Source organism: Labrus bergylta, chromosome 8, assembly GCF_963930695.1.
Source record: "Labrus bergylta chromosome 8, fLabBer1.1, whole genome shotgun sequence".
NCBI lineage: Eukaryota > Metazoa > Chordata > Actinopteri > Labriformes > Labridae > Labrus > Labrus bergylta.
In genome coordinates this window covers 18,530,644-18,549,312 of record NC_089202.1, presented here as the reverse complement: position 1 = coordinate 18,549,312, position 18,669 = coordinate 18,530,644, and the positions used below count along the sequence as shown (strand labels likewise).

Below are 18,669 nucleotides of genomic sequence, written 5' to 3'. Positions count from 1 at the left end.
GCAAATTTTGTCAGAACATTCATAGTTGCACAAATGGATTAATTCATTGAGGGGGGAAAAATTAGAAATAAAATAACTGCTAATTCTTAAAGAACTCTACCATCTTGACACCTGAACAATAATTACCTTTTTATTGATCAAATTGTCTTAGAATCCTTTCAAGATTATTTTTTTTTTTTTAAAGTAATGCCTCGAAAAGGATGGAAAGCTTTTTGTCTAATACAATTGTTTTTAATTGCAGATAATGCAAAAAGAAACAGCATTTTACCCAGATACTGCTGAAGATTTATTTTTTGTTAAAGTCAAAAGCCTATTTCCATTGAGATGCAGAAAAAAGGGATTTTTGTATTCCTTTTAATTCTATTTTTCAACTTGTACAATTTCCACACTGCCTCTAAACTGTAAACAGCCTTTGAGGTGTTAGGTTTGCATTTCAACTTCCCCATTTGTGTAATAAAGACTTCCCACAATGTAGAGCTCATGAGAAGCACGAACAAGACCTGTTGTTTTTGAGGCTGAATGTGGTGGAGGATGTTTCATCATCTGTTTTTTTTTTTGTTGAGGTACAACGGTCCTCAACACTTGCCTGTTGGTGATCCAAAACATAAAGAAACTGACAAGCATTAGCACTGTCTCTTATCCTAAACTAAAATAAAGTGTTTTAAAAAAGCATTGTGTTTTACTAGAGATGTGTGTGAATATCATTTGGAGAGTTTAGCTCATTATGTTGGCATATGAGTTCCATGATTCTACAAAGTCATATAGCAGTGCTGAAGATAGTTCTCATTGAGCACGGTAATGTCAAAAGACAGAAAGCCGTCATTTATGTTGTTATGACAATTTGTAACTACAACCTTCATATTGCTCTACAGGAAATGGCTGGCAGGCCATTTACATTATCACAAATGGTTCAAAGTGGGGTTTTTTTGGACCAAACTGAGCCAATGTTCTGCACTTAAACATGGAGATAGACATTGAGAAAAAAAAGAAGGTATAAAAATATCCTGATGAGGTTAACATTATTTATCCGCTGGATATTCAACACTTCATCTGTTACTTCACATCTTACAAAAGTAGCTCGAGAGGTTCCTCTTTTCATCACTTCCTCCAAGTGCAGGTTGAACACCCACGATTACATTTGTTCTTTTTCATGGAATGAAAAACAAACTCCTCTTTTACTTTAATGTTCACAGATGATGCACGCAAACCTCTTAAAGAATCAGAAATCACAATTAACTTATTAACATTTACTTGTATTATTATGATCAGTTTACAGTGTATCCAGCCCTGTGACATATAAGCTTTGATACTGGGGCAGCTTTTCATTTGAACAAAGTCATGAAAAATAGGTGCAGATATAACATATACAATATTCTAAAGAGACAAAAGTAAATTTCCATTGTCTCATTCTCTTGTCCAAATCATAATGTGATCAAATGTATGAAGTGCTGCATAATAGCACCATCTGCTGCCCTAAGTTGGCAACATCTGCCTCACTGCTCATGTTGAGTACTTTGGTGCCTGAAACACTTTCCCTGTCAGAGTTTGTGATCTGTTCTTGAAGCCAACATGCTTTAACGATCCTCCTCTGAGATAATTAATGTTAAAGGCATCGCCTACTATCTTCATCTTCATTTTGTTGATTACGATTACCAATTCTGGGCCTCCTCAATGTGAAAAAGGGAAGCGCTTTGCATGTTATTATGTAACAGCTGAGCTTCAGAGTGCTTCTAACTGCCATGCATCACTGGACGAGTTGCTGTTGTTTGTGTATAACATGCTCAGGAAAATATATAAGTGTAAGGAATCATTCAATCATTTCAGTACAGCAATTAAGTATTTCAGGATGTAACTTTACCCTGATGAAGGCCACAAGCCAAAACATGTCAGTCTAATTTGTTCATTTTGACCTCTTCAGGGTAAAACTGTAGCTCAGACAAGCAGCAGACTCACAGAAAAGGACACCATGGTACATATGGCATTCCATTTACTCCACTGGAAAGGCCCCCAATAGGACCCCTTTATGATTATTCTCTTTTTTTAAGGGGACTCCATCATGTTTTCTCCACTGCCCCCTAGAGGTCAAAGTGTGCACTACTTCACTATAAGGCCCAAAAAGACCCAGAGGAACAGTAGGATAACAGATTTAAAGAAGATTTGAGAAACTCTAGAAGACACTTACAGGATTGCTTGAATTTAGATTTATTATTAATAAATATTCTTCAAAAATTATGGCAGTTGTACTTTGTATATCATGAAGGAAAGTAAAACAGTGTCCCATCTCCACAGGATTAAATATGACACCAAAAATGTAAGTAGGCCTAGTTAAAATTGTTGTAAAAATATAGAAACAATCTCATACATTTTAAAATAAAACAGAATATATACAGAATGCTATTCAAACAAAACACTCATCAAATCACATTTTAGACAGTTGTAGCAACTCTGACAGGTGGAGGAGGGACGAAGGAGGGGAGATCCACTGATCTTTCAGAGGGAGCCTGGAAGAAAACACAAAGACGTTTCATTTGCTGTAAATTACTAACAAGTAATCTTCATCTTAGATATGTTTGATGATAAAGACTACCTGTTGAAATCGGTTGTAATCCGGGGGAGCCTTCAGCCCTCCTGTCAGCAGGTTATGAGGAGTTGAATCTGTTTGTGTTGGTATTGCCTGTGAGTGATAAAAAAGAAGCTAAAAAACAACCATCGTCCTGCAGGAGTCATTGTGAAAATTATTAATAGAGGAAAACTGTGTCTTACATGCAATATGAAGAAGATATATATTTTTACACTCCACAGAATATCATTCAAATGTAACTATCTACTAATTTCAGAATCAGCTTTATTGGCCAGGTATGTTTACACAACACATGGAATTTGACTTGGGTGAACTGTGCTCTCAATGTACAAAAGAATAACATTAAATATTGACAAAAAAAATAAACAAAGACTAATATGTACAAGACTAGATCAGAAAATAATGCAGTGATGGGTAGTGCGAAGGATGCTGAAATAGACATGATAATAAAATATATGTCGTTATGTGACAGATGGATAAATATACACGAGGTAGGTTTTCTTTGTTTTTTTATTTACATTTACTTTTGGGCTTTTTGCGCCTTCATTGGAGAGACAGGACAGTGGATAGAGTTGTAAATTAGGGACAGAGAGAGCGGGGAACGATATGCGGGAAAGGAGCCACAGGTCAGATCAGAACCCGGGCTGGCTGCCTCGAGGACCACAGCCTCTCCACATGGGGTGCACGCCCTAACCACTCGGCCAACAGTGCCCCATGAGGTAGGGTTTTTACATTAGGCAGGGTGCATAGATTGACGTGTTTAAATTTAAATAATATGTGCATTCATAGTTCGAGTTTTTAATCTGTAAGAAATGACGCCATCCAGACTAATTTCTAACATTTATTATTCAGGCAGTGAATTGTTTCTTACCTTTTCAACTGCTCTGGAAACAGGGTATCTCGTCTGACGACCTGAAAAACAGAAACGGAAAAGTAAAAATATTTATCAGCGGAAGTAATGGAACTTGAATTTGTCACTACAGATATTGACTAAACAAATTCATCATTCATCTCGAACCATATTGTTTTTTCTTATACAAGTCATATTTCTTTTCTTGTTATGTTCTTTCTTTTTATGACATAGTTTATGTTAGTCTGTATTAGCCCTGTTTTGGGTAGTCTCCCAATCTGACTGTTCGTTTGTCTCCATGCTACTTTCTCAAGTTTGGGCTCTCTTAAATGGTTTGATGTAGACCTGCTCTATATATAAAGAGTCATACTATAAGTGTTCTGAATATTAGAACATTGTTTTAATCAGTACTTACTTCTGTTTTTGTGATAGTGGACACACCGATAGATGAAGAAGGCCAGCAGGAGCAGGAAGAGGAGGCTGCAGGGGATTCCTGCGGCAAGTCCAGCAATGGCCGGGCCGCTCAGCCCTTCACCTGGAGAAACATTGTCAATGATCTGTAACTGCTCCAGCACAATGACTGACCCTGAAGTAAGAAATACAGCAGTCTGATAAACATAATATAACATGAGGTGCCAGTAGCCTAGTGTACAGAGGCTTTAGTCCTCCAAGCAGGCAACCTGTGTTTGAATCCAACCTGTGGCTCCTTTCCTGCAGGTCATTCCCCATTCTCTCTCTATCTCTCCCCCCCCCCCGATTTCTAACTCTATGCACTGTCCTGTCTCTAAATAAAGGCATAAACAGCCCAGCTGCTGAGCTGGAGTGGACTGTGCATTCTCTGGGGGAGCTCAGCTCTGTAATAACACAGAACCAGCCAGAGAGACATTGTTAAGGTTTGAATCCTCTCTCTCTCCCTGTTCTATCTCTAATAAAGGCAATAAAAATCCCCAAAATAAACCTTTTGAAAAATACACAATATAACATGTGGACATACCTGGACCAATCCTGTGGACTTCAGAAGGCTCTCCATCAGTCCTGAGGGCTTTGGGGATAACCTGAAACCTGTAGGTCAACTTTGGATTGAGGTCAAAGACGTCTGCACTCCGAGCAGAGCCGGGTTTCCATTGAATTGTTTGAAATCCGTTTGAGTTGCCTTTACTTTGGGCGTCATAACGATTTTTGCTCTGGAGGTCTGGTCCTTTCATCTGGATGTCAAACCCTTTATCAAATCAAAAAGAACTGGATATCAGGATTTCAATAATCAATGTTGTAGGACTGTCTGATTAAGTGTTTACAGACAGACGGAGGAAACTGAACAGAAACTGACATTTGCATTTCACAGAACTTCTGTCCTTAACTTAGGGTTTACCATAACACGGCCTCGCTCAGTAAGAGGCTTCACACATGTAGCCGTTATCAGCAGCCACGTTTTACAACCTCTCTTCCTGCAGGACTCAGGACTGTGGATTAACATCAACATTAGCTATAGAAGGTGTTATTTAAAAACACCAATTTATTTTCCTACTTTATTAATATGTCTTATTAAGAATGCTGACTGTGACTTTTAAGTTTGTGCCGTAGAGACGACTCTCTGTCGAACTTTCATTTTCACGCACTATTTTTGGAAACATCAATTCTTTCTGGCTCAAGCAAGGTTTTTGAACTTCATTACCCTACACACGACACAATATTTATACCCCTATCTTCCAGGTTGAGTTTCTGTTTTTAACACTGTGTCAGCATTGTTCCCAGAGGAGTGCTGCTGAAACATACAAAATCAAAACCAGGCGGTTGGGTTTGTGTGGTGTTTATAAATATAACTGTGAAAATTCACTCCTTTTTTTTTTTCCCTGGAGCTTGCGGAGCTTCCTTCCATTGGTTAATGTCTGTTTTACCTGTAACAACGGAGTAAGGCGGGACATCCCAAGTCAACGTAAGGATGGTTCCATCTTGATTAGGGAACAAATTGGAATTTGAGATGGACGGTCCTGGAAAGAGAGGGAATGTGAGGGAGGGAGAGATCAAGAAAAAAGGTAGGGGAGGGGGGGATGTGAGCGTAAGACTGGAGAGCTTTGTTTAAAGAGGAAAAGTAGACTCAGGTAGTACTGAACTCCATGTCTGAGGGTCCATTGTTTCCCTTTTACTCTGGTAATGCTAGTAGTGTTCACAATTAGAGGCTGACCGCAACAGAATTGTAACAGTATTTAAAAAGATGACAAAAAAAAAAAATCAGAGGACTGTAATGTTTGGCTGTTGTATACAACATCTTTTGGAGCAATGGAGCCCTCGATTCTTTAAAAAAATTAAGCAAATGTTAAAAGATGCTCATCTTAATGTTCGGAGCTCGAGGTGAAATCTCAGAGTGTTTTGTTGTGTCTGACAAAATCCCCAAAGTCAAAGAATTACAGACGCACTATGAGGGGAAGAACAGCCTCACAGTTAAGAAGACAAAACAAGTGAGTATTTGTGTTTGAATATATTATACATGTTGGAAAGAAAAAAATAAATAAATTAAAATACAGTTTCAATCCTGTTAATACATGTTTCATTAATGTTGTTAATTAAAGCAGCATTTTGATCCTTCAGCCAGTGGGAGTTATCCAAGATAAAATGAGGCTCCTTAACTGATCTTCCTTTTTCTAAAAATGACATCTTGATGTTGAAAGTGAATTGTAACTCCCACTAATCACTATATGTGTTGTCTTTAAAATGTAAAGTAGATCTCCATGGTTTGAGAGAAGAAGTTAGAGAAACCAAAGTAATGCTAGAGGATGCATTTGATAGAGTCCCTCTGCTGCTTAATGTTGTAAGGCAAAATAAATTCAAATGACAGCCGTTTGATACCTCTTAATTGGATTTCCCTCCGCTGGCCGCCCAATGGGTTTTTACATGTACAGGTGTAGTTTTGGAGGAGGAAGTTGCTGACGTTATAGTCACGAATCTGGAGCTGCGTTGTGTCACTGCTGATCTGGTGTGTTGTCCCGTTGGTGACAGCCTCGCTGCCTCTGGACCACAACACCACAGCGCTGGGAGACGCCTCACTGATGCAGTGGATACTGACCACTATTTTGCCTGCAAAGTTGACTGTGGTTTGCACAGTTGGCAGGAACTTCAAGGGACTACCTAGGGAAGAAAATTCTTTTAGGGTTTTTGACCAATCGACGTTAGTAAGTTTTAAATTTAAAATGTATGTTTTTTCACAAAATTCATGAAATAATCTGGAACTTACTTGCAGTAATGTTGCATTTATTCTTTTCAATTGGGTGCTCAGTCAAGCACATGAAAGTTCTCCCGTCAAGGTTTTCTGAAGCATTGACAGTCAGACTTAAGTTTCCTAATCCACTTTTGCTGTTGTCAAGCTCTGGGAAAAAAAGCCGTGCCTGAGGGGTTCCCCCAGACCACTGACAGTGGTACTGCAAGTCGACGTTATTATTCACGGACTGCACAGAGCAAAGCGGGTTCTCTGATGGCCTCTCTGTCCAAACACAAGATTGGTCAGACATAATTAAAGTGAACCACACAGCAGGCACAATTATTCCTATATGGCTCTGTTTTGATATATACTATCCAAACAGGTGAGATCAGAGTCACTTATGTTGCAAAATTTAAACCTTTTCAGGGCTATTCTGGACTGGTCTGATTTTAGTGCTGTACTTTCCTTTAACCCATTTATAGAAAGTTTGCAAAGGTGGTAAAGATTTTATTTATCAATTTAAATTATTGAAAGTAGACCTATTTGTTTTACAGTTGTTAATCTGTATTTTGTTCTTCCTGTTGTAACCAAGTGACTGCTGATAAAAAAAATTAGCTTTACGCTAACTCTGAAACAGTTTATATTTCAAATAATCCCTTTAAAAAAATGCATTAGATAAAACAAGATATATTGTTTTTAGTAGTTTTCTGGCTGATTAACAAACATTTCTATAGAAGTAGAGATCTCATTAAGAACAGCTTGACATAACCTACACGCCTAAAAACAAAATGAAAACTCATTCTTTTCACTTACCGTAAACGTCTAACGTAAAGCTTATTTGGCTCTGATTTTTAGTCAGCTCATTGAGCAACATGCATGTATAGTCGCCTCCTTGACCGGTCTTTACATTTGTAAGATTTAGGATTGCTGAGCGCGAAATGTTCTGACCACCAAAGATCCACTCAATAGATGGCTTAGGGGACCCCTCCCCCAAACAGGAGAGGAGCAGAGAGTCTCCTGATACGTAGAAAGGCTGAGCAGGGCGTGCCTGAATTTTGGGATCTTCTGGTCCATCTATAACAGACAACCAAGAAGAGACAGGAGAGTTTCAGGAGAAGAAAGGGAAACAAACAAAGGTTTTCAATCAAAGTTCAGACTTACACAGCACAGTGACATTCATGTATGTTGTCACACTCCCAAAAGGGTTTGTCAGAAACACAGAGTACTGTCCAGTGTCGCTGCGGGTCGGCCTAAGGATCACAAGACTCTTGTCTTTTGAGTTGTTTGAGTTGGTTTGTATCTCCCTGCCGTTGTAGAACCACGTCTGTTGCTGGACCACTCCTTGGGACATGCTGTACTCCAGCATGAAGCGGTCAGTCCCCTCTATGACCAAATCTGGCTCTGATCTCAGAGTCACATTCTGGATGATTTCTGTGAGAGAGAAAAGGTGAGATGATGGTGGAAGAGGGGGATGAAGAACTGATTTGGTTAAAAGAAAGGCACTTGAATATATCTCTTTCTGGAAAGTTAAAATGAATTGATAGCACACTTTCCTTCCACATTCCTAGATTTGAACATTGGGCAATTCAGTGTAACCAACAAAAAAAAAAAAAAACAGCACTGGCAGTGAATATAATGATATTTTGCTAGTCTTAAATAGCAATGCTCTCTGCTTCTCACTTACTTATGTCACCAATACTTGATACCACATTTAGGCCATGATTGAACTGATACAGGTACACATACAGTAATCAAGCAATTTGCCTTTTCTGGCCACTACACAGTGCCGCAGTGACCACTTATAAGCAGCCCAGGACTGCAGAGGAAAACTTGATCAAGCATAATTCCTACTTTTCTTGATGCTTATGTTCTGAAAACAACACCAACGGCCAAATTTTCCTCCAGTGGATAGAGTATCTATGATCCTGAATAATCTAGAAACCTGTATGTGCTCTGAATAGGAAATGATCCTACTGCTTCCCTAGAATATATCTCACATCATTTACATATTAACTAGTACACCAGAATTTAAGTGAAGTTACTTGAACTGTATTTGCACTACATGTGAGGCTTGCCTCTTGACTTTCTGATCTGCATTTTAAACACTTTTTTGTGACCCTTTAACTTGCTTTTTGCCCAACTACAACTTAACTCCAGCCCAGAGAGGTGTCTTGTCTTCACTAAAACACTTTTCAAACTCACAACTCTGGACCTAGACTTTACAGAGTATGTACGGTCCCAATCGATGCCTAATCCAGTCAATGTTTTCCATTTTGGGGAACAGAAATCTGAACAACGGAGCAAAAGAATATAAAAAATGTGTTTAATGGTGAGATGGAGGCAACATTGACAGGTTAAATGAGCCATTAAATCCAAACCTCAAAACAGCAAACCTCCAAACTAAAAGCTCACTTGTATACTCACCAAATACATTAAGAGTGAAAGTTGTCGAGACTTGTTTAAGTCCAGCCTTTGTGATTTCAAAAGTATAGTTACTGCTAAATTCAAGTGGCACATTTACAAATGTCAGAGATCCATTTGGCTCGAGCCTCAGCACGTTCGTTTTGTTTTCAGCAATTATGGGAGAAGAGCCAAAAGTCCATGTGATGACAGGTACATCCTTCATGAACCAGGCAACTACAGGGTCAGTGGCACCACTGAAGGACACAGCCAGAGTCACATTTCTCCCAACTTCAGCATTCACCACAGTATGACCAGTGGGAGAGAGCACCAGCTCACAGTGAGTACCTGTCAGGGTGGAGACAAAAAGTCTTACTTCTCTAAATCCTTGACAAGCCTGTAGGGAGACAATTTTCTTAACAGTTTATGCAATAAATGGACATAGGAAGATATGGGACAGGCAAATATGATATTCTCACATGTTGCTATCAAAATAAGAACAAACATACAGAATTACCATGCTTCAATGTACATCCATGAAAAGGACAAATTAAATATTATATATTTAATGTTTTACTCAGATGTTTTCTAGGCTATGACGTTATTTGTTTTAATTAGCCTAAATGGTTTGGGATAATAAACGTTTCGCTCATAAATTAAAAACGTAAAGTTAGTTTGTATCTTACCTTGAAAAGTGCAGCTCAATAAAAGGAACAGAAAAACTTCGCTAAATCTCTTGGTTTTATCCACCTTCGTCATTTTAGTGAGACAACGAGCCAGACGTGAAGAATTGAGTTCGCGAGCTCCTGAAAGAGCCTTCTGATTGACTTTATTTCCAGTTAAAAACAACCGAAGAAATGTCCTCTGGCGTCTTCAACAGAAGTGACTGTGTGTGTGTGTGTGTGTGTGTGTGTGTGTGTGTGTGTGTCCACCTATTCGCTCTCGATCTCGAACTGTCAGCAGGGCTCGTGAGTAGCTCACCTGTGCCGACTGAAAGCCTTGATTGTGCGCGTGAGGCCACGCCCCTCCCCTCCCCGCTTTTCAGGTGCAGGTAAAGAGGCAAACATAAAACCGTTTTAAATGTTTTCTATTTTAAATGAAGGAGTTTTTATTTATTTAAATTGAATCACTGATGAATAAAAAAGTTTGACTTGTAAATAACTTAAAAATAAACACGCCATGAGGTGTGTTGAAAGATCCTGGTCAGCTCACCAACAGGGTGTCCTTGTTTTGTCCTTCATGGATTTATTCACCAAGGTAACCTGAAGGGTATCATATTAATAAAACAAAATACTTTGAAACTAATTATATAGTAAATTAGTACAACAGTGTGTGTGGTCTGTAATCTAAAAATAAAATTACGTTTAAAACAAAGTGTATTATTGTACCCTTCTTTTTACAATACGATTGAATTTGGTTGTATCTAGGAGTAATTTAAAAAAAAATCCAAAATCAAACCGTTCGTCTCAATTACTTTAAAAATAGGGCAGATAGATGATAAGTTCTAAACAGCATTAAAGATGCTGTAATTAATCTAAAAAAAGACCTCTACTGAACTAGACGATGAGAAAAGACGCAGGACAAGACAAAACATCTTATAATGATGAGTCAAATTGTCATTAAAGATACTGAATTTCTTTATGCTTATATTGAGGATTGCACACTGTGGGGTGTCATTTTCATAACGGTTGTCTCCTGGTTTGTTTTTGAAAGATGTTGCTCAATCACAAGTTTTTTTCAGTTATATATTTCACAGAGTAAGTGTTAAAACATTCCCTCAGATTAGTGCAAAGCCACTCAGCACAAACTGCAGACCCTGAGTATTGGTGAACAGTTCTATTTAAACTTCTCCAAAACACTTAAGAGAAAAATGACATATACAGGTGTGTTAAGATATGACAAAGACTGGCTGCTTTATTTTAATGTTCTGTACAATCAACAGAGAATGGAGGCGCTTATGGTTACATTTTGATTTCTGATCATCGTCTCTTGATCATCCTGAAGGACACCGTCAAAGCAGTAGTGAAACCCAGTTACACAAACTATACAGATTACCAGTAGATTTAGCACTCATCTTGAAGAACATCATCTCCACATGTTTGGATCTATATTTACACATATCATTTACAAAAAAATGAAATGCATCACACTGGTGGCTTTAAAGTACACTGCAATACAAACAGAAGCATGAATGATAGGACGTTTCTGGGTTTCAGTTGTTGCATAAAGTCTGCTTAAGTTAGATCTATGGCATATTATACAGGTGTACTCGTCAATTAAAAATGTAGATACAAGACAAGATGATCCTTTGTGTTTCTGTGGGGTCTGCTGAAGGACAGTGTGTCTCATTCCTCCCGCACATCCTCAGGAGCCACAGAGTCAAACAGAGGGATTAGACCAGTGCATAAACTAGTCCTCCAGGCGTGCTTATTTAACACAGTCCAGTTATTCATTAGTGAGTCCTGCGAGGAGAGAAAGGAACGTATGATATGTAAAGCAAGACAAGAGCTGCAATTAAAATCTTTAATTAGTTTTGCTTTCATCCACACAAGCAACACAATGCTCTTTGTCAAAGCAATTAATTAGATTTCTTTTTTTTTTTTTGGAATGAAGAGAAAGGGATAAAAAGGATATCATGATATTAATATTCCAGGCAAATCTAGCTATAGCAATTCTATCCGTTATGATAAGAGGGTTACTGTGCTGCATAAAAACAGAAGCCTGAAAAGTATCAAGTCATAAAAAGGAAAATGTGAGACGGTTTAATGTTTACTTTTCAGGAAGGCAGTTTTACCTTACACATTTTCAGGAAGTATTTCACCCCCCATTTCCTAGTGAACCTCGATTCAAAACTCGACATCCAAAAATATATTAATATCACAAACGTTTAATATTAGGGGTGTGACAAAATGTTGATACGGCAATGTACTGACACATTTGCTACAACTAATGAATCGCTAGTGCCAAATAATGATATTTTAATTATTTTTTTTAAATATGACACTCTGATTTCCTTGGCTTTTTTTGGCTCATGTCAGTGGCGATTCTAGAGTCTGTCTGGGCCCTAGGCAAAAATAATTGGGGGGCCCTCCAACCAGCGTTCATCACTATTCTTATATGTCTTCCACAGTCCCGACACTTACTCCTCTTCCTCTATTTTTCCTCTCCTATAGTTGAAATTCATTGACAAAGGGGGAGGTTGCAAAATTTGCACATTTGCACATTTTTGGGCCAAGTTTGTGAGCCCTCGGGGCCCCCTGCTGGTCTGGGGCCTCAAGCGGTTGCCTGTCTTGCCTGTTGATAAGCAGCGCCTCTGCTAATGGTGTCACTACTTCATGACTCCTCGCTTACGACATGAATGAGGGTGATGTGAACTGAAATTAATTGCAAAAGAGAAAGAGTGGAATAATGTCCGACAGTGGTGAAAAGAAAGTAAGAGATGAAGTGTGATTCCAAATTGCAGTGAATAAATATTGTTTCAGACAGTCGGTCAGTTGTCACCCTATATGACATAATGAAGTGGATCTTTACGGATCATAATGCAAACTGATCTGATACTGAATCTGCTCGTTCTGTTCTTAACTCTTAATAATCTAGTTTCAGTCAGTCTGACGGATCCCGAGATACTCACCCTGCTGCTCAGTTCTGCACTCCCCTGCTTATTCTCCTGAAGCTTTATAACCTCCCTGCATCTTTCAGTTTGCTAACCAGGTCGTCCACCGTCTCCACCTTCACCCCCGCCTCTCTCTGTGGGGGCTCGTCCACTCTCAACACCTCCAACCGTGATGTGAGGTCCACCCCTAAGTCTGCAGGCTTCACATTAGCTATCTTCTTCTTCTTAGCTTTCTGAAAGTAGAAAAGGTCACACAAGAGAAGGGTATTACACAGACTCTGTACAACTGTCTGTGTGAATAGCACTGAGCTCTTTAAAACCATAATAAAATACAAATTATGTGTTATAGATGCAACTTTAGGCTTCGCTTAAAGGGTCCGTTGCCTTTTCTTTTCTGGTCACATTACCCTGTTACCTACCATGATGTTGGGCAGGGTGGCATATCTGGGGGTGTTGAGTCGAAGGTCCGCTGTGATCACTGCAGGTGAGCTGATCATTATGGTTTCCAGGCCACCATCTATTTCTCTCACCACTTTAATCTTGTCTCCGTCAAACGCCACTTCTGATGCAAAGGTTCCCTGAAACATAAAGAAAAGAGCACAAATGAATTAATTAAAATCAAAATGAAAAACAAAAACAAAAGACCATCTGAAAAACAGAAAGAATATGCACATGCATCATAACTCATCCCCCTTCTATCCCACTGTGGGGTTATTTACATAGGAAATGACTTGCGCTTGTATAGCGCCATTCTAGTTTTTCACTTGGGGTTATGTGTCATGCTCAAGGACACATCGGACATGTTGCTGCAGGAGCCGGGGATCAAACCCCTGACCTTCCTGGTGAGAGATGACCGACTCTACCACTGAACCACAGCTCAGGTTATGAGACTGTAAAACTGCCCCATCTGCTGGTGTGTTTTTTTGTTGTTGCAACTAATCCAGGCAGAGGGATGTCCTCAGACTATAAACTGAGAAAGGTCATCGAGCTGGTGGTAATAACATGTCAGTAAGAATTATAGAACAGATTTGAACCATTGCCCCCTTTTAGAAATCAGCTGATTTAGATTTGAGCATGTGCTTTACTGCTCAACTTGCAGACTGAGCTGTAACATATTACCAAAGCACTCCATCTATTGGTGAGTCGGAGGAACTTCATTTCTCTTGTCTGAGCCGCCCTTAACCTGCTCTCTCCACTGTGTGCGGGAACACTGCGGCTCGCACTGACCCCAACTAGTCTCTGCTTACTTTGATAAGGCGTCCAGGAAAGGAACACAGCCTGATATCAGCACTATGTCGCTTATTTCTAACAACAAATGGAAAAAGTAGAACCTGATGTATTCCAATTTACAATAACAACCTAGATTTAGACTCTGTTTCTCTTCAGGGACAGGTTTTTTCTCGGCCCTGATAAAAATAAATAGTTAGTACTCACCTGAGGCCAGTCCAATAAGGCGGCTGTCATCTGCCCTGTCTGATTGCAGTCATCATCGATGGCCTAAGAAAGCAACACAACTCACTTAAAGAAGGTCATGTTTGTGTCGACTGACCGTGATAAGAGAGTAGGAAGTTTGAGCTCGTCTGAAATTGTGAGACTGATATGACTCTACCTGTTTTCCCAGGATGACGAGTTGAGCCTCCTCCTTCTTGGCCAAAGCAGCCATGATCTTGGAGACCTGCAGGGGCCCCAGGGTTTCATAGTCCTTCCCACTCACTTCCACATGGATGCCGCGGTCGGCTCCCATGGCGAGGGCAGTACGGATGGTCTCCTAAAAGAGGGAGAGGTACAGGGTCAAACAACTTGTATTAATGGAAAATAAAATAACTTGTTGATGTTCCCCTATTACAGTTTGTTCCCAGAAAATTATAACAGCGATGTGGTTGGACATGGACTACATGTCTGATTTGTTAAATGTATCCCTATTAAAATGACAATGGCTTCCTCCTAAATGTCTATTTTTAAACTAAGTATCTGATCAGACGGGGTACAATGAGTGCGTTTCAATAATGACTCATTTAATCAACATTTCTTCAATTATATTAACACTAATTCAAGAGGGGGGACATCCTTTCCCCGTTCAAACATTTCATATGAAGCTGAAGCCAAGAAGATAAACTATAAAAAAGATTGAAACCCCTGGAAAGAACTCTTCAAAAAGAAGGCTTCCTGCCAAACCGTACTGTATTTCAGGAGGGACACTGATTAAAAAGGCAGGGCTGCCAAGTCTGACCCCGCCCCGTCTCACCCACCTGTGCTTGCTGTGGGCCACAGCTGACAGCCACAACCTCCTTAATGAGCTTCTTCTCCTTCAGCTTGACCGCCTCCTCCACAGCGATCTCACAGAAGGGGTTCATCGAGTGCTTCACGCCATCCGTCACCACGCTGCTGTTGTCCGGCTTCACGCGGATCTGAGGAGGAAGATGACCACAGGGCAGAGTCACTGCAGGGGTGCTTGAAAACAAGCTATCTATATCAATTCTCTGGCAAACTATCTGACACAAGTACTTATTCAACATGTTAGTGATACTGATTACCAATTTGCATTTACAGTGAAAATGTCAATCTTTCTGTGAACATTCAGAATTTAAAATATTACAAACTTCAACACAAGACTTTGTTTGATTGCTCAACCAGAGACTCTCCTCCATCCTAAGAGCCCAATCACACAGAGACACATTGAGCTAGGCGTCTGGGAAAGTAGAGCTCTCCACGATGCTTTGCTGATAGACTAGGAGCAGAATTTTTTGATTCAAAAGCAGAGGTAAAGCCTCCTACTTGGTTGTGGCATTGACGAGCGCTGCGACTCCACGTCTTGAGATGAAAAGTGGAAAAGATGTTCACTGTGCGCGCCCAAAAATGCATCAGCAGCAGCAGAGACGAGTGCCTGGCAAGCGCTGTACGTTTCTGTGTGATCAGGCCCTCAGTCTGCTCTTGTCTCTGTGTATGTCAGTGGCACCCGGTCTTCAGTGTTGACTGGCTATTACTTGCGTGACGTCGAGCAAATCAGAAAGTTTTGAAGGCAGGACAATGGGTGAGACAGAGAGGTGAGTTAAAAAAGACCCAGAAGGGAAAGACACAACTGCAGCGGAGCCAAAGTACCACACAAAAATATTTTTAAAAAAATTGGCCGACATAAAACAAAACTCTAATATCTGGCCCCAATAATCGATCAGGGAGATAATCAGTCAACCCCTACAGAAAAACGTCCAAATCATATAATAGCATTTAGTAATGAATGTAAAACAGAGCCCTGTAGCTGGCTGATTGTATGTTGACTTTTTGCAGATTCTACCCTCACCTGTTATTGCGAAGCATTCCTTTATACTACAAAATTATAGCGGAGAGCTTCCCCTCAGGGTGTGAAATTAGTCATCTGGAAAATAAAGAAGTTCAGCTGTTCAGCCTCAAATGTTATGAGAAGGCTTTCCTTGAGATTTTGGAACTCTGGCTGATGAGCTTAAGAGATCTGAACTTGTTCGGTAGTGAGAGCAATAGTCCCGGCTGGTACTTGTGCTAATTTTAGGTGATAAGGCCTGGCTCTCACCCCACGTCAAAATGTTAAATTCATATGAAGAGGTGACTGTCATAACAATGTGCCAGTTGTACCAATTAAGTTCTTCTACTTCAGACTCAGAGAATATTTCTTGATCATGGGGGGGAAATACCTTGTCAAAACAGACAAATCCCTCATGATTTTTGCCACAAGTTGGTGTTTTATAATTAGTTGGGTTTTTTTTGACAGTATAACTTTATGATTATCATTTAAACAAAAAGGTCAGACAATATGAACAAGAGGGTCCACAAATACTTTCCGGCCACTACGTCTATTCACTTGTATCAAATTACTGTACAAGTTTAAGTTTAAGACGTTTATTATGGCAACGACTGAATCGCTTAAAGAAAAAGAAAAAAATCCTCTGCTATTAAACAATTGACCCAACATCACACATGTCATACTGATTTAAGAAGACTCAGTCACACATTAAAGTTGACATAAAATAACAGTTTACCTCTGTACAGCATAAAAAGCAATAAAAACAAAAAGGGTACATCCTGACCCATCCTCATATTTAAATCTAAGATGACTGTCAGTCTGGTCGACTGTCTGAGGAGAGTAAATAATGTGTCAGCACTGAAACTGTACAGATCCTGCTACAGGCAGCTGCAGCAGGACTGTTCCTGCTGTGACATGAAACAGCTGCAAAAGTATGTGTATTAAGGTGTTGTGCTTTTCACCTCAAGGAGACGTAAAAAAAAGTGAATGCACCATTTCCCTACAAGCTCCTTATTAAAGATGCCGATTAATTATTCTTAACAGGAGTTGCACAATTGTTCAGCCAGACATGAGGTTACAAAACACTGCCTGACACTAACTCAGGTACCATGGAGGAAATTATACACTGCACTGTTGCTTACTGTTTGTTTTTTTGTTTGTTTTTTTAAATAGTGCGTCATGCTGCATGCTGAAATAGGTGTTTTGCTTCAGGCTGTACACATACTTCTCGAATATGTGTACAGTAAAGTAGTTGCGCTCCTTAGCTAGTGGGACACTGCCAGCTGGCAGGCTAACGACAGCTAGCAGAACTCAGAAAGTCAAGTGAAGAAGAACAGACGGGAATGTATTTTAACGTGGAAAATGTCAAGAAGTCGAATATTACCTTAACAGCGTAGTCAATGACACGTTTAACTCCAACGAGAACGCGGCCAGACATGGTAGCTGAAACGATTGATAGCTACTAACGCGAAAAGAGTCACCGCAATGAACCTTCACCCAAGGAGGAGAGGTCGGACTTATTTTACGGTGACACCAAGGGGGAGTAACGCGACGGGGACCCGCCTACCGCTGCAGCCAATGACAAGCTAACGGGAATGAGCGATCTCGTCACTGATTGGCTATAGCGTCTTTAATCGTTTCTAAATTCATCAGACACTCAGTCGGTGTCGTTGATTTCGTGGTCCAAAGGCGATAAACTTATAAAGTATTTTGCGGAAGAAGAAGGTAGACGGTAGAACAAATTTAATGGCTTCTATCTATTATTAATTACTATTAAATCCGTGTGTATTAGGACGATTCACCTGTGTTTATTCTGGTGCTTATCAGAAAATGAGACGGAAACAAACCCCGAAAAAGAAAGGTTCCGCTTTGAGTGGGGGAAAGTTCACTGCAAACGGTGATAGCTGTAAAGTCTTCAAATGACACCTGTCAAATAACTTATCGACGACCTTTATGATTTAAAAATCACGACAGGCTATGCCCTTTTGAATGTGAGCGAAATATTAAGAAATTAAGAAATAATAAAAAAGAAGAAGTCACAATATTTTTGAATAGCTTTTTTTTTTCAACAAAAGCATTTTTGTTTTGACAAAAATATTAAAATTTTTGTCTTTACATTATTTGCTCAGTCTTGTGCCTTTTTTCTTCTCCTTTCATTCCATTCTCTTTAATTGTTTTGTGTATCTTTATGTAAATCAAAAGACAGAGAGGTTGATTACATAATAGAGATCAAAGAACAAGAATCAATGTTTTTCACCGCCCATATGGCCACTTCAAAATGACAATGTCATTGTTAATATCTTAAATTACAATAATGTAACATTTAAAGCCTCAACATAATGTGAAAACATAATATTAGTAGAACAAAAGGCCCACCAAAGTAGTTAAAAACGGATGCAATACTTTCTACAATAAATCCTCTATTCATCAGACTTTTTAATTCAAATGTCTATGACAATTGTTTCCAAAATGGGGGTCGGGAGCCACCAAGAGGGGGGTCTATCATATTAGATCACTTAGATAGGCTATTCCATCATCATGGTGTGCTGTTGAGTTCTATTTGCATTACGCTGGGAAGAGTCTTTCAATATCTCCCCTCTCTGCTTTTCATAAGGTGAATAAAATACTTTCAATGTTGTAAAACAGACCACCCAAACTCACCACTGATCTCTTTGCCATTTTTATGTAGTCTAATGATGGGAGAGATAACTTTGCTGAATAAATGATAAACTTAATAGCATTTCAAACAGAGGCGTTG

At 39.5% G+C, this 18,669-nt stretch overlaps 2 protein-coding genes across 2 annotated transcripts; both read right to left on the bottom strand.

The window, feature by feature from the left end:
* Nucleotides 1–2,185: 2,185 nt before the first annotated feature.
* Nucleotides 2,186–10,772, bottom strand: vsig10l (V-set and immunoglobulin domain containing 10 like). The gene is made up of 12 exons (XM_020633499.3): nucleotides 9,711–10,772; nucleotides 9,049–9,372; nucleotides 7,786–8,055; nucleotides 7,438–7,698; nucleotides 6,661–6,906; nucleotides 6,276–6,554; nucleotides 5,327–5,419; nucleotides 4,426–4,650; nucleotides 3,847–3,966; nucleotides 3,453–3,493; nucleotides 2,588–2,674; nucleotides 2,186–2,501 (listed from the first exon to the last, which is right to left on the bottom strand). Exons 1-12 carry the CDS (start codon nucleotides 9,781–9,783, stop codon nucleotides 2,427–2,429), a joined length of 2,094 nt encoding a protein of 697 aa, XP_020489155.3. The 5' UTR covers nucleotides 9,784–10,772; the 3' UTR covers nucleotides 2,186–2,426.
* Nucleotides 10,773–10,912: 140 nt separating this feature from the next.
* etfb (electron transfer flavoprotein subunit beta) lies at nucleotides 10,913–17,456 on the bottom strand. The gene is made up of 7 exons (XM_020633564.3): nucleotides 17,296–17,456; nucleotides 14,887–15,045; nucleotides 14,247–14,405; nucleotides 14,072–14,134; nucleotides 13,057–13,215; nucleotides 12,656–12,870; nucleotides 10,913–11,486 (listed from the first exon to the last, which is right to left on the bottom strand). The coding sequence occupies exons 1-6, from the start codon at nucleotides 17,347–17,349 to the stop codon at nucleotides 12,700–12,702; spliced, it is 765 nt and encodes a 254-aa protein (XP_020489220.1). The 5' UTR covers nucleotides 17,350–17,456; the 3' UTR covers nucleotides 10,913–11,486; nucleotides 12,656–12,699.
* Between the last annotated feature and the right edge of the window lie 1,213 nt (nucleotides 17,457–18,669).